This window comes from Athalia rosae, chromosome 7 (assembly GCF_917208135.1).
Source record: "Athalia rosae chromosome 7, iyAthRosa1.1, whole genome shotgun sequence".
In the NCBI taxonomy this organism is placed as follows: domain Eukaryota; kingdom Metazoa; phylum Arthropoda; class Insecta; order Hymenoptera; family Athaliidae; genus Athalia; species Athalia rosae.
This window is the reverse complement of record NC_064032.1, coordinates 8,200,769-8,215,231: the sequence shown is the minus strand read 5'-3', so window position 1 is coordinate 8,215,231 and position 14,463 is coordinate 8,200,769. Positions and strand designations below refer to the sequence as shown.

The 14,463-nt window shown below is 44.6% G+C and overlaps 1 protein-coding gene and 1 non-coding gene across 2 annotated transcripts; both read right to left on the bottom strand.

Annotated features, from left to right (window-relative positions):
* Window positions 1-1,692: 1,692 nt before the first annotated feature.
* LOC125501942 lies at window positions 1,693-4,239 on the bottom strand. Its single transcript, XM_048659133.1, has 3 exons — window positions 2,464-4,239; window positions 2,235-2,383; window positions 1,693-1,871 (listed from the first exon to the last, which is right to left on the bottom strand). Exons 1-2 carry the CDS (start codon window positions 3,977-3,979, stop codon window positions 2,313-2,315), a joined length of 1,587 nt encoding a protein of 528 aa, XP_048515090.1. The 5' UTR covers window positions 3,980-4,239; the 3' UTR covers window positions 1,693-1,871; window positions 2,235-2,312.
* Window positions 4,240-6,187: 1,948 nt separating this feature from the next.
* On the bottom strand, window positions 6,188-6,342 carry LOC112694921. The gene has a single exon (XR_003150243.2). It is a non-coding gene; the product is annotated as a 5.8S ribosomal RNA (ribosomal RNA).
* Window positions 6,343-14,463: the final 8,121 nt, after the last annotated feature.

Genomic DNA, 14,463 nt, shown 5'->3' with positions numbered 1-14,463 from the left:
GAGTTTATTTATCATGTGTTTATTTGACAATGAATTTTTAAATGATTTTTAAAACACCGATGGATAGCACCGAAAAATTAAAAAAAAATTCTGACATACTTAGAACTATACTACAGCCTGTGAATTAATTTCAGAGATGCGTTCGGCTTTGTTTTCGAGTGAAAAATCATCGAAGTTGGCGGCGCGCATGAATTCGAGCTCGTCGACGCCTATGCGCGTGATGACGCGCGTCGAGCGACAGAGACCCTATCTACTCTGTACGGACGCTACTTGGTAGACACTCGACTGCGGTATTCACGAGTCATTTTCGCGATGATCGACACCGTTTAAAAATCTGGAAAAAATCCCATAGCTTCCCCATAACACGGCAAAGCCATAGAGTAAGTTTCAGAGATGTGTTATTTCTCGTTTTCGAGATATCCGGACGCATATGGCACTCCGCGCTCGCTACTTGGTGTACGCTCGACCGCGGTATTCACGAGTCATTTTCGCGATGATCGACACCGTTTAAAAATCTGGAAAAAATCCCATAGCTTCCCCATAACACGGCAAAGCAATAGAGTAAGTTTCAGAGATGTGTTATTTCTCGTTTTCGAGATATCCGGACGCATATGGCACTCCGCGCTCACTACTGGGACATATTAAGACACAATAATATCTCGAAAACGAGAAATAACACATCTCTGGAACTTACTCTATGGCTTTGCCGTGTTATGGGAAAGCTATGGGATTTGTTCCAGATTTTTAAACGGTGTCGATCATCGCGAAAATGACTCGTGAATACCGCCGCCGAGTGTCTACCAAGTAGCGAGCATGGAAAGTCCCAATGCGTCCGGATATCTCGAAAACGAGAAATAACACATCTCTGGAACTTACTCTATGGCTTTGCCGTGTTATGGGGAAGCTATGGGATTTTTTCCAGATTTTTAAACGGTGTCGATCATCGCGAAAATGACTCGTGAATACCGCAGTCGAGTGTCTACCAAGTAGCGTCCGTACAGAGTAGATAGGGTCTCTGTCGCTCGACGCGCGTCATCACGCGCATAGGCGTCGACGAGCTCGAATTCATGCGCGCCGCCAACTTCGATGATTTTTCACTCGAAAACAAAGCCGAACGCATCTCTGAAATTAATTCACAGGCTGTAGTATAGTTCTAAGTATGTCAGAATTTTTTTTCAATTTTTCGGTGCTATCCATCGGTGTTTTAAAAATCATTTAAAAATTCATTGTCAAATAAACACATGATAAATAAACTCTTTCGGCACCATTCATTTTTTTCATAAATCTATACCCTCATCCGCGTAAATTCAAAAAAAAAAATTGAATCTAACATCATTTTTGACGAAGTTATGATTTTTTAAAGAAACCGCCTCTCAATTTTTTGATTGTTCATAATAAATCGAAATTTGCACTAATTCAAAAATCCTTTGGCACAAAAATCTAACTCCCCATGGACAATCGACATGCCAAATTAAAAAAATATCTGAGAGGTGACTGATCCGGTTCACGTGGAATGGCCCGTTAGTAAAATAGAAAACTGCAGCACACCGAAACGAATCACCAAGGCTCAATTGAAATAAGAGATATTCCGTATATTAAGCTAATTTTCGTTGTTGTTCCGAATATTCTCTTATGGGGTTAGGGGTAGTCAGAGACACGAAAAAATGATAATTTTCAGTAATTTTTTTTCGCTATTAAATCATTTTATTTTACAAAAGTAATAATATGGCCTTATTAAACAATGTTTTGACTTGAAGTCACGAAAATTTGGAAAAAAAAAATTTATAATTTCCAAAGTTATAGCTGTTTCTGTTGACCCAGTCCAAAAAAAAGGTCCTTGCGGTGACAATGATAAGTCCTTGGAGATTCATCTAAAATCAATCGGATAAGAAAAATTAGTTTTATAAATAGATAATCCTGGGCCTGATCGAAGCTTTTTTTTTTTTTTCAAAATTAAAAAAATGGCGGACTCAGAAACATTTTTTCTAAATTTTTGGGAAAAAGTCAACAGTTAATTGGTCTTAAAAAATCGAAATTTTTGAAAAAAAAAAAAATCCTTCGATCAGGCCCGAGTTTATTATGTATTCTAAAAGCTGTATAAATCCCATTAAAATCTACTGAGCGGTTTTCAAGTTACAGTTGTCACCAGTTCAAAAAACATAGTTTTGAGAAAAACGCATTTAAAGTTTCGCACTAGATTTACGTACAGAAATACGAATTATTTAATCACTTACACTGAGTCATCTATTCCTGGGCCATATAATAGTTCTTCAGCCATTGTGGAAGTTTCCAAAACATCAATTTGCCGTTGCCTACGAAGCATTCTGCCTTCCCGAGTATTGTCGTTGGCGCGCTGATCTGCCACTTTCACACGTGCAGCATCCTTTTTTTTTGCATACCGATGAGAATTAGACCCACAATTAAGTTCTAGGGCATTCATAATCATTAATAATGAAATTGTACCTTCATTAAATATACATGTAGCTATGTATGCAGCAATTTGTACGATAGTAAAACTAGTATTCATGGTTTTTGGGCATATTTTCCACACTAGTTGGTTGAAGCTCTCATTATTATTTTGATTGAATCCACCTACACATCTTGAAAGTAAATTATCATTACTGAGATCGTCGTAAATCGGTTTAATAGCTTCTGAAACATCAGGAGGTAAGGGAGAATAATCTTGAGTATAAGTATCAAGCTCTCCACTTGCTTCAGCGCGCTGGTAAGAGCACCAAGAATCTTCGCCTTTTGGACACATACCATGATTCGGATTTTCATCAGTCGAACCGTAGTGGTGGAAAGTTGCCATAATAGCAGATTTCATATCTTCGATAGAATCGGAATGACGACGTATTGATAAACCATAATACACAGTTAATTTGTCTATTACTTTTCCTGTAAGCTTACCTTTACCACCAAGACCTTTTTGTTGAAGTTTCAGTTTACGCAGTCGAGTCCCCATCCGCTTTTGAACATGGCCTATACATTCCTTTTTATTTACGGTTGTATTTTTGTAAGGATCTGCTTTTATAATTCCCGAATAGGTCTTCGAATCACCATCGCCAATGTAGTTTGCATATCTAACTCCATGTTTTGTTTCAGACTGCTGAAACATTTCAATCATCGCATCTACCTCCATTTTCCCAGAAGACCCCTTGTGATTAGCACTACACTCATCTTCATGTAATTCATACCATTCCTCGAACTCAACCGTACTTCGTTTCTTTTTCCAATATTCACATAGCTTACAATAAGCACTTTTAATGTTTATATCTAGAATCTTTCCAGTAAAATAGCCAATTATGAAAGAAACTCCAAATGCCGATGTATATCCCCGTTTTTGCCAGGTTCCATCTCCCGATACAGTCAAATCATTCCTATTTTCATTTTCACTAATTCCTTCTTTTTCTTCATTCACAGCTTTTTTCATCAAGGCTTCTGCAACGGTTTTACCACAATCTAAAATTTGCTTCAATAATATTGTATGCGTAGTTTTATCTAAAAAAGCCGGCATGTCCATCAGGCCACAAAACTTGCACAAACCTTCGTATCCTATCCCTAGTATTCTCATCACAAAAATGAAGCGTCTATTTATTTCATAAGAATGCCCAATGAAAGAGCAGGAAGGAATGTATTCATTGTCACAGTTATTACATGAAACTACAATTTTAAATCCCAGCCCACGTGTACTAGCTGTTAGAAATTCAATGTTTCCATCACATTTTTTACATTTCACAAGAGCAGAAATGGCAGTGAATACCGTAATAAAATTAATTATTCGGAATTCAGTAGTGCAACTTTCGGGTACATCGTCTTCAGTATTTTTTTTCAGTTTTTTAGACGATGTACTCCGAACACTTTCATCACGTTCCGCAGTTTTTGGATTAAATACATTTTTTCGTTTCTTTGAATACGACTTACGGATATTTTCAGATTTCCGAACTTCTCTCGAAACTTTTTTCGTATCACGTCCCATAATAAATAACTTCAGAAATAATTTATTTTAATAACGCACAACTATCGACTGCTCTCCGCAACTGCCATAGGCATACTAGTGACGTGGCGAAAAACAAAGAATTTCTTGCACTTATACTTCCTAGAAATTGTAAATACATAAGTAGGGTGTATATAAATTTAGGTACTACTACACACATCAAAGTTTTCGTTCATGGATGACAATAGAACCCGAGTAACCGGTTGCTTGCAGCTGCCGCTAGCTACCTGCTCCCGAGCGTTTAGGAGTGCCCGAGCGCTCTTTGTTATTTGTCGAATAACTCGAAAAGTAATGATCGGATTGACTTCAAATTTTCAGAGAATATTTTTAAGATATTATACTTAAAGGAAATGCAAAAAAAAAAAAATCGATTTTTTGAAAATCCTGACTACCCCTAACCCCTTATGTGACCTGAGAAAATACCGACGAGTTGAGACAAGGACGATCTACGACGACCTCCCGGGCCCTTTCCTCAAAGGATACACCTCTGACGTCATCCGTGCCAATCAAAATACCGATGTGCACTCTTCCGCGGTGGACCGGACCACCAGCTGATGACAGCATCGCCAACATCTCCCGCCTCCCGATCTACCGAATCGCTACCGGCGTATAGGACCGCAAGACGACCCGTCCACGATCTCCCGCTAGACGATAGGTGCGTAAGACGCTCTGCTATCGACGAATGGATGCTACGGAAGGCGGCGTATAGGGTGGCATGAACTGAGTAGTGTCACCTCCCGTCCCGTAACTTACTGGCCAGGAGCCAGACCAAAATAACATCTACCGTTCCGGAACTGATCCCGTCACCGGGTAAAACTTGGTAACCTCCCGAGATGACGTTCTGCCTAGGAAGACATGTAGGGGCCGACGGTGACGGCGCTAGGTCCGAACCACCGGGAATCGCTGACCGCGCTTCCGTCGGGTTTCGACGCAGTCGAATGCGGCTCTACACCGTGCGGGTACAGTCGGACGGGGCACTGGGGGTCTGACACGACGCGAACGACGTGACAGGCTTTCACCCAGACCGCAGACCGGCACCCAACGGGTCGCGACGTCCTACTAGGGGAGAAGTGCACGCCGGCGTCACCGGACATAAACACCGCAGACGAGTGCCGTGGACGCGAGGTCCCAGCATCACGAGCCACGGCGAAGCCGGTTTCGCTGACGATGAATCTCCCCGTTCGATCTTTCGGATTTCTCAGGTTTACCCCTGAACGGTTTCACGTACTCTTGAACTCTCTCTTCAAAGTTCTTTTCAACTTTCCCTCACGGTACTTGTTCGCTATCGGTCTCGTGGTCATATTTAGCCTTGGATGGAGTTCACCACCAACTTAGAGCTGCACTCTCAAGAAACCCGACTCTGAGGAGAGATTCTCCCGTGGCGCGTCCCGGTCACTACGGGCCTGGCACCCTCTACGGGTAAGTGGCCCCATTCAAGATGGACTTGGACTCGGATCGACGCCCCGGGATAAGCGAATCATCCCGAACACTACATTTCCCAGCGGCAGAACCGCGGGATTCAGTGCTGGGCTATTTCCTGTTCGCTCGCCGCTACTAAGGAAATCCTGTTTAGTTCCTTTTCCTCAACTTATTAATATGCCTCAATTCAGCGGGTAGTCTCGCCTGCTCTGAGGTCGTCAAAGAATCGTCCGAACAAAACATATCGTGGTGTGTTTTTCAACGGAGACGACTAGGGTGTGATCGAGAGGGGGAGCGCAAAATAAAAAAAAAATCACGGACGATCATCGAAAATCTGACTTCGCGGATATTCTTATTTTTCACTCCACCTTTTCTCGTCAACCCGACAAACGGCACGCGCGCGCCACACAACCGTCATCAATTCGACGATGAGGCGTTTGGCACGCGGGTCTTTTCTCTTACAAAAATTTCTGCTAACGGCAACCCGTTCGTCAAAACGGGCGGCAACACAGGTATCGCGCGGCTCGGATCGACGTTCCTCTCGACTATTATACTAGCGCTGGGACGCGACGACCGGCCACACGACCGCGATGCACCAACCCGCCGACTTTTGCGCGGTTGACGCGAGTCGTACCGTGTCAGTCTCTCAAAATCGTTTGAGGCGACGCCGCGGGCTCGCGCGCGGACCACAGCAGTGAACGCCCAATTCTTGCACACGCGACTCTTGCTCCTTTTGCGAGGTGGGGCCACGTGCAGTAGTTTGTTTTGTCACGACCCTCAGCCAGGCGTGGTCCGGGATATGTATCCGTGGACCGCAATGTGCGTTCGAAATGTCGATGTTCATGTGTCCTGCAGTTCACAAATAGACGCGCAATTAGCTGCGTTCTTCATCGACCCACGAGCCAAGTGATCCACCGTTCAGGGTGATCGTTTTTCCACTTTGCATCGGTGTCTCCGGCCGCACCTCGAATCAAAACGGAGGGCAGAGGAGACACTTTGACAATTGTTCGGTTGTTACGCCGGCTGGTGTCGGTGTTACCGAAGATCGAGAAGGAGGTGTCCAAGCATCGACAACATGCTGGATTGTAGCCTGAAAATGCAGACATACACAGAGGTCGAGAAAAGCGGAGGCCGTACTGCCGGAGATGTCGTTATACGGACGGACAGGGAAAAACGCGTTTTTGGCTGTCTAGAGTGGTCCAAATCGAAATAACTGCTGAGGGACTTATAAAGGCTGTGTCACGTCCGGAGAGTGACTCGATATAAGTAGTCAATAGGAGGGGTCTGAAGGATGTATGTTTTGTAACGTGGCGTTTTCAGCCCCGTTACTACGGCACCCAAATCCCCCGGAATTTCCTCCCGTTTTTCGTTGATAATCTAGAAAACTGCAGCACACCGAAACGAATCACCAAGGCTAAATTGAAATAAGAGATATTCCGTATGTTAAGCTAATTTTCGTTGTTGTTCCGAATATTCTCTCATGTGACCTGGGAAAATACCGACGAGTTGAGCCAGGACGACCTACGAGGACCTCCCGGGCCCTTTCCTCCAAGGGTACAACTCTGACGTCATCCGTGCCAATCAGACTACCGATGTGCACTCTCCCGTGGTGGACCGGACCACCAGCTGAAGACAGCATCGCCAACATCTCCCGCCTCCCGATCTACCGAATCGCTACCGGCGTATAGGACCGCAAGACGACCCGTCTACGATCTCCCGCTAGACGATAGGTGCGTAAGACGCTCTGCTATCGACGAATGGATGCTACGGAAGGCGGCGTATAGGGTGGCATGAACTGAGTAGTGTCACCTCCCGTCCCGTAACTTACTGGCCAGGAGCCAGACCAAAATAACATCTACCGTTCCGGAACTGATCCCGTCACCGGGTAAAACTTGGTAACCTCCCGAGATGACGTTCTGCCTAGGAAGACATGTAGGGGCCGAGGCACAAGTGAGCCCAGGACTACATTCCGACTCCCGAGACGACATAGGATAGAGATGTTGCTCTTAGGATGAGGACTCCAAGTGCCTGAGTCGACGCAGCCTTGGATGGCCTTCTGAACGCAGACAGCCAGCCGGTCAGTATTCAAAAGCGAGCGCGGCCGATGAGGAAGCATGGATGATGACGTCAGAGGAGAGGAGAGGCGCCGAATAGGCAAATTCAATTGTCACCCGAAGAATTGCGCCCTACACCTGTGGCCTAATTAGGAGAGGGAATCGCCAATCCGGACGATTTCCGAGTAAGAAGATCCTGGACACCGGCGCTCAACTCGTCCTACTCTACGAGATACCGTCAAACAGACAGGACGTTTTGGCTAGATCCTTCCTCACCAATTCAGATCTTCCTTTGCCGCTTTCCCAAATCTACCGTCTCTCGCTACCGTTTTTCACCCAACACTACCGCTACCGTTGCACTTGAGATTCACTCCTATCCGCCCCTTAGTTCTCGGTATATTCAAATCTAGAGTCAGTTAAAACCTTTATATTAAGTTAGAGTCAGTGGGTGCCGAACTCCTTCCGTTAAGGTAAGGTTTTCCACCTTCAGAGAGAGGCACGAAGTAGCCACGTGGGGATCGCAAATTGCCTAAAATATTACGTATTTTGTTTTATTGTTTTTGTAAGCCGGTGGGAACTAGCCCCACCGCAGTTTATTTAGAGTGTAAGTCAGTGGGTAAAAGGCCCACTGCATCCAGTTTATTTAGAGTGTAAGTCAGTGGGTAAAGGGCCCACTGCATCCAGTATTTGATAAGTCGGTGGGAACGAGCCCCACCGCAATTTGGTACGGTCCGGTCCGTTACGTTTTTCGGTTTTTTGGGCAATTTTGTAATTCCTCCCGGTTTACCTCGTGGCTGAATTCCGTTACCGTACGTTTTGTATTTTCGCTCTCTGAGCATTTAATAGGTCTTCTACCGTTTCTCCCGTGCATTTGCTGCACGTGGTACCATTTAGCACGTTGAGTTATTAAGTAAACTCTAAGTACTACGTTAAGGAAAGCCTTGGTGATATTTGGTGATGCTGTATGGTATTTTGTTATAATTTCTGTAATATTTTCTCCCGTATTTAATTTGTCATTCTTCGGGTAATCTGTTACCCCTACGGTAAATCTTGCGTTCCGTTACGTTCCCCATCAATTTGGAAAATCTATCGTCTGTTACCGTAGAGTAGCCACGGAAAAGCGCTCCGTGTAAAACCGCGCCTTTTCTTCCGTTTGTAATTATCGCACATTCGGATAATTTGTAAAAGAATCAGTCAAACTCCCGTAGGCCTTTCGAATATCGAAATTATAATTCTGTACTCCCGTAAATGACCTCCCGCTACCGTTAAACGAATTATATTTTGTTACTCTCGACCTATTGTAAATCTACCGATTCTGTATTTCCTACCGAATTTGTTAAAATACAGTCTCCCGAAATTACGTTACGTTATCGTTATTTTATTTTATTTGTGCCCGAATTGTTGTTGTGGATCCACGCCACTCTACCATTTATTTCGCTGTTGAACAGCCTGTGCCTAGCCAGCCACTCCGCCGGATCTGTATTCGTTTATTTCGTAAGTTTTTGTTATTTCGTTAAGTGACGCGACACGCGTCTGGCGCCCAACAATCTTTTCGTTCCGTTTTCCGTTTTCCGTTCCGTTTTCCGTTTTCAGTTCGTACAGATCGCGCCGAAGGCACGTGGGTTTTTCCCGGGTCCAACCCGCCTGGGGGAAAATAGGAAACCTTCTACGTCGCAAGCGGCGCCCAATGTGGGGCCACTAAAAAGGTTGAGTTTTTTAAAAAAGCCACGCTGCAGTTTATAGACGTTACAACTAAAATTGCGTTTGTTATCAATATTTCTACTATTACAATTCTAGGTACCAGTTATTGTTGCTCTGACGACGGAGTGGATAGGCGATTTAAGATAGTAATATGTGTAAGTGGTTGGGTTTATATAAGTTTTTTTATGGGAGTTAAGAGCGGTCTTGAGGCTTAGCGGGTGTGGATGGTTAAAATGTGACTGAGCGGAGCAGAGTATATCGGGTATGGGTGATGGTTTGGATGGAGGTGATGTGAGGTACACCCGGTGAATAGGTGTCGTGTTTCGTAGTAAGGTCGATGACTTCAGAGGATGCAGGGGAGGTGGATGTACCCTGATGACTCGTGGGGTGATTGGTGCAATGCTGGTGTTTCGGAAACTGTGGTAAAAGTATCGGAGACAGGGTGTCGGTAGGTGAAGGACTGTCACTTGGGGAATGAGAACTTTGAGGTGTTGGCGGCGGAAAGGGGCAGGTAGAGTCACTCTGGTGGTGTGCTAAGGTTGTGGATTCGGAGAGATTTGCTGTTTTATATGCCAACTCTATCAGTTCGTTGATCTGATTCAGATCCCGTGATATTGCGGCCTGTTTACGCTGCCGTTCCTTGACCCCTCCACGTTTGCGGTATTTCCTATTTATTTCGGCTTTGGTCTGGAACATCTAGGAGTAATACATAGGTGGTGAGACTTCGCCTTGACCCGGCGAAGACAGGGAAGTTGGGAAAAACGTAGCAGATTTCGAGGTGATAGATAAATGGTTTGCAAACAAGAAAATGGAAAGAGAGCGGTTCACGACCTCAACAGTGAAGGCGAGGAGAGAATTGAAGAGAAAAGAAGGTTTCGCGATCTCGCTAGTGCAAGCGAGGAGAGAGAATTAAAGAGAAAAGAAAGTTTCGCGACCTCGCTAGTGCAAGCGAGTAGAGAGAATTCGAGAGGAAAGAATGTTTCGGGACCTCGCTAGTGTAAGCGAGGAGGAAGAATATCACGAATTAGGGGACAGGGAGGAGTTATGGACTGGGATTAAAATCAGGATCTTCCGAAATAGTCTATATGGAGATAATGATGTCGCTCTGATAGTTATGAAATGAAAGAATAACTCTTACCTTGATTAAATAACGAACGATGGGGTAGTTGAAGTCGAAAATGAAATGATGGTAGGTAAATTACACTTTTGAACTGATTTTATTAATGCCAGTGATTAATGAATAATGCGATTCTAAGAATGAGGATATAAATGATATAAAATTATTTAACAAATTCAATACCCGAGTTAGAGGACGTTGTCCCGATTTAAGAGATATTGAAAATGCTGGATACCCGAATTAAGAGGACAAAGGTCCCGAGTTAGAGGTATATATTGAAGTTTTGACTGACAGTAGTCGGTTGAAGATAAGTTAATGAATGCTTGCTCTGGGTCCTAGTGGCCCAGCTTTTATATGCAGTTAATCTAAACAAATCGGGGATCCGCATTATTTGGTCGTAAGTCCAATGGAATTTTCCATTAGATTGTTTGCTTAAAAATACATATCATATCACATATTCGTATGTATATATGTCAACTCTATATTTTGACTTAACTTATGATTATTGTTTAGATCATCTGTATATATAGATAGATGCATAAAAGAAACGTTAGGTTTTAATTTGCCTGGCTCCCAAAGATAAGGGGTATCTCCTAAGTATTAGGTGACGGTATTCTTGGATCCGTCACAGCTGAAGACCAAGGGCTACTTAAAGCACACGAAAAAAACCTGAAATTCGCAAGGAAAGAGTCTGAAAATGGCCTTGGAAGAAAATGACGCAACATGTAGACCCATCAACCACAACAGATGAAGCGCAAAAAGAGGAGCACAGCAAATGTGTATCATATAGATCCTAGAACATTACAGGGAAGACAACAAAGCAATAGAGGATTAAGGGATCAAAAGATCAAAGGATTAAAAGAGAGACCCGGAACAGAGCGGTACTATACAGGTAGGGGATTTGAGTCCGTGGACAAAAGGTCAGTCGAACGCTATCAGTCAAACAGGACATAAGCCAGAGAACCTGCTAGCTTGACGGACAAGTGTTCAAGATGGAGGATTTGAAAAATGAGAGACGCACAAGATCCAAGGGACCGGCCGTGATTGAGGGGCCAACGGTGAAGGCGACTAGGAAGGTTGTCGAAAGGCCCGACCTGGTAGCAATGTTCCACCCATTCAATACGGAGTTGTTTGATAACCAGGCCAGAAGTTTCACGATCGAATAGGGTGTCAACATGTCAAGGACCTCGGCCGTCACCAATTTCAAGGACCGTAAAATAAAAATTAGTTGGAACATCCACCATAAGCTGACATTTGATGAGTTGAGGGACACAGTGGTTCATGAAATGATTCATGTGGCGCTCTTCATGCAGGGTGAGGCGAAGGACGACGAGGAGAATGCCACGCATGGTCCCGCATTCATAAGGGAAATGGAGAGAATTAACAACCTAGAGAACCAGGGGTTCCTTTTAACTATTGACCACCCCGCTGCGGATGACCTGGTGGTGAGAAGCAAAGAGTACTGGTGAAGATGCAGTTCATGCGGACACATTTCGAAGAACGCGACGAAGGCCCCTCCCAGAGGAACCGCCAATATCCAAAAACCCTGCAAGAACCCGGTGTGGGAAAGGATGAAAGGAAGAAAGTGAGGAACAGACCGAAGCACATTTTCGTTCGTAAGTGATTTAGGGTTTATTCTCATTTGCACAGTTTACTTCGTTATAAGGAATACCATGAATGCCAGTAATCTCGCAGCCCGGTTGAACCTCTACTCACCTGCTTTCTCGACTCTTCCTCTCTCTTTCTCTCCCTTTATAGTTGAGTGATGAACCTGGAAAGTAAATAAGTAATTAGCTTACGAGATGTGTACTGAAATTAAAACTAAGAGTGAAATTAGAATTGGAATTCAAATCAAATAACAAGAAAAATGAATAGTCACAGAATGTTTAAATTTAATAAGGTACGAAATATGACTGAGGCCTAAGTGTTTCTTGCTCTGCGGGTAGGAGTGAACTGATATGATGGACCTAAAAATAGATTATAGATCACTGTATAACATGCAAAAGAATAGAAACACAAGGGTGCACAAGTGATAGTGAGTTGTTAGCCTAGGAATACGGAATAATACTCACGCTGACGTGTTACTCCATTAGCCGTTGGAAACAATTGGTATGTTGATCCTAAAAAGAAAAAAAAAAGTCAATATAGTGAAATGTATGTGATATAGTAGGCTGCGCAGACGGAAAAGGAAGGATGATAGAAATAAACAGTCCAAAGTACAAGCAGTACATGCGCTTACGTGCCCATTCGTTCACTGGTAGGCCAGAACTGGTAATAAGCAAGATATGAATATAATAGTCACGGTAGGGTATGTTAGCGAAAAGGCACAGGAAAAAGGAAAATGGAGCGTTCTTTAGTCGAACTAATAGCGATGGTTCTGATATGAGGGAATTAATCATTGACATAGTTATATAATTATCATTATGATATAATACCACTAGGTTTTTTTTTCTTTTTCTTCGTTTTCATTTGTCTTCTTCTTTTTCTCATTCCTCTTGACTCTATGACTGTGATGCAGTGTATCTAACTTTAATTTTTAAATTATATCGTCACACCATTTTTCTACCGTATCCATGCGGTTCATGGAAAATAAATGATATTTCTAGCCAAATGCCTCGTCATCTAGATAGTGACGCGCATGAATGGATTAACGAGATTCCCACTGTCCCTATCTACTATCTAGCGAAACCAGTGCCAGGGAAACGGGCTTGAAAAAATGAGCGGGAAGAGAAGACCCTGTTGAGCTTGACTCTAGTCTGGCACTGTGAGAAGACATGAGAGGTGTAGCATAAGTGGGAGATGGTAACATCGTCGGTGAAATACCACTACTTTCATCGTTTCTTTACTTACTCGGTTAGGCGGAGCGCGTGCGTCAAGGACATTCGTCCCGGCTGTCACGGTGTTCTAGAGCCAAGCGTGTAAGAGTGGCGTGAGGCTTCGGCCGATCGCCGATCATACTCCCGCGTGATCCGATTCGAGGACACTGCCAGGCGGGGAGTTTGACTGGGGCGGTACATCTGTCAAAGAATAACGCAGGTGTCCTAAGGCCAGCTCAGCGAGGACAAAAACCTCGCGTAGAGCAAAAGGGCAAAAGCTGGCTTGATCTCGATGTTCAGTACGCATAGAGACTGCGAAAGCACGGCCTATCGATCCTTTTGGCTTGAAGAGTTTTCAGCAAGAGGTGTCAGAAAAGTTACCACAGGGATAACTGGCTTGTGGCAGCCAAGCGTTCATAGCAACGTTGCTTTTTGATCCTTTGATGTCGGCTCTTCCTATCATTGCGAAGCAGAATTCGCCAAGCGTTGGATTGTTCACCCACCAATAGGGAACGTGAGCTGGGTTGAGACCGTCGTGAGAAAGGTTAGTTTTACCCCACTGATGACTCGTCGTTGCGATAGTAATCCTGCTCAGTACGAGAGGAACCGCAGGTTCGGACATTTGGTTCACGCACTCGGTCGAGCGGCCGGTGGTGCGAAGCTACCATCCGTGGGATTATGCCTGAACGCCTCTAAGGCCGTATCCTCTCTAGTCAGAGGAGGCAACGATATTTCTAGGAGGCTCGTGGGTCGAAAGGCTCAAAACAATGTGACTTTACTAGGTGACCGGTCCACGGACCGGACATCGCACGAGCTCTGTTTGCCGCGCGAAGCCGTCGGCCGATGTCGGAATCCCCCCGCTCGTTGGCCTGGCTTCAATCGGTCGATCATGGGTCATCCAGTTCGATGTCGAGACTCGGAATCGTCTGTAGACGACTTGGGTACCTGGCAGGGTGTTGTACTCGGTAGAGCAGTTACCACGCTGTGATCTGTTGAGACTCAGCCCTTGGCTTGAGGATTCGTCTTGTCGGTTAGACGAGGCGCCTCCGCGAGATAATATGCCAGTGGCGGACCTCGCCGGGGTTGCGGAGTTGATAGAGGTATTGTGCGGAAAATTTTTCTTGTTTGGAAGGCTGCGCGGATGCGCGTGTGGGACTTATAAAAAATACAAAAATTTTCCCACACACTTCCTTCAAGCGAACAAGACGCGCAAGGGCGTTGAGCTCGCGGGATCTCCACGCCGGACGGACTCGGCTACGAACATACGTTGAGAAAACTGCTGTGCCGTTGGTGCAGAGAGTGTCAGTTGTCGTCGGTCGCCAGAGCAGGCATGATCGGTGACGAGGCGTCTTGGGTTGG

Bases quoted from the DNA above. Each gene is read 5' to 3' on its own strand.
- LOC125501942 (XM_048659133.1), bottom strand. From the start codon at position 3,979: ATGGGACGTGATACGAAAAAAGTTTCGAGAGAAGTTCGGAAATCTGAA. The intron at 2,384-2,463 runs GTACAATTTCAT...GCAAAAAAAAAG, and splicing joins TACATGTATATTTAATGAAG to GATGCTGCACGTGTGAAAGT.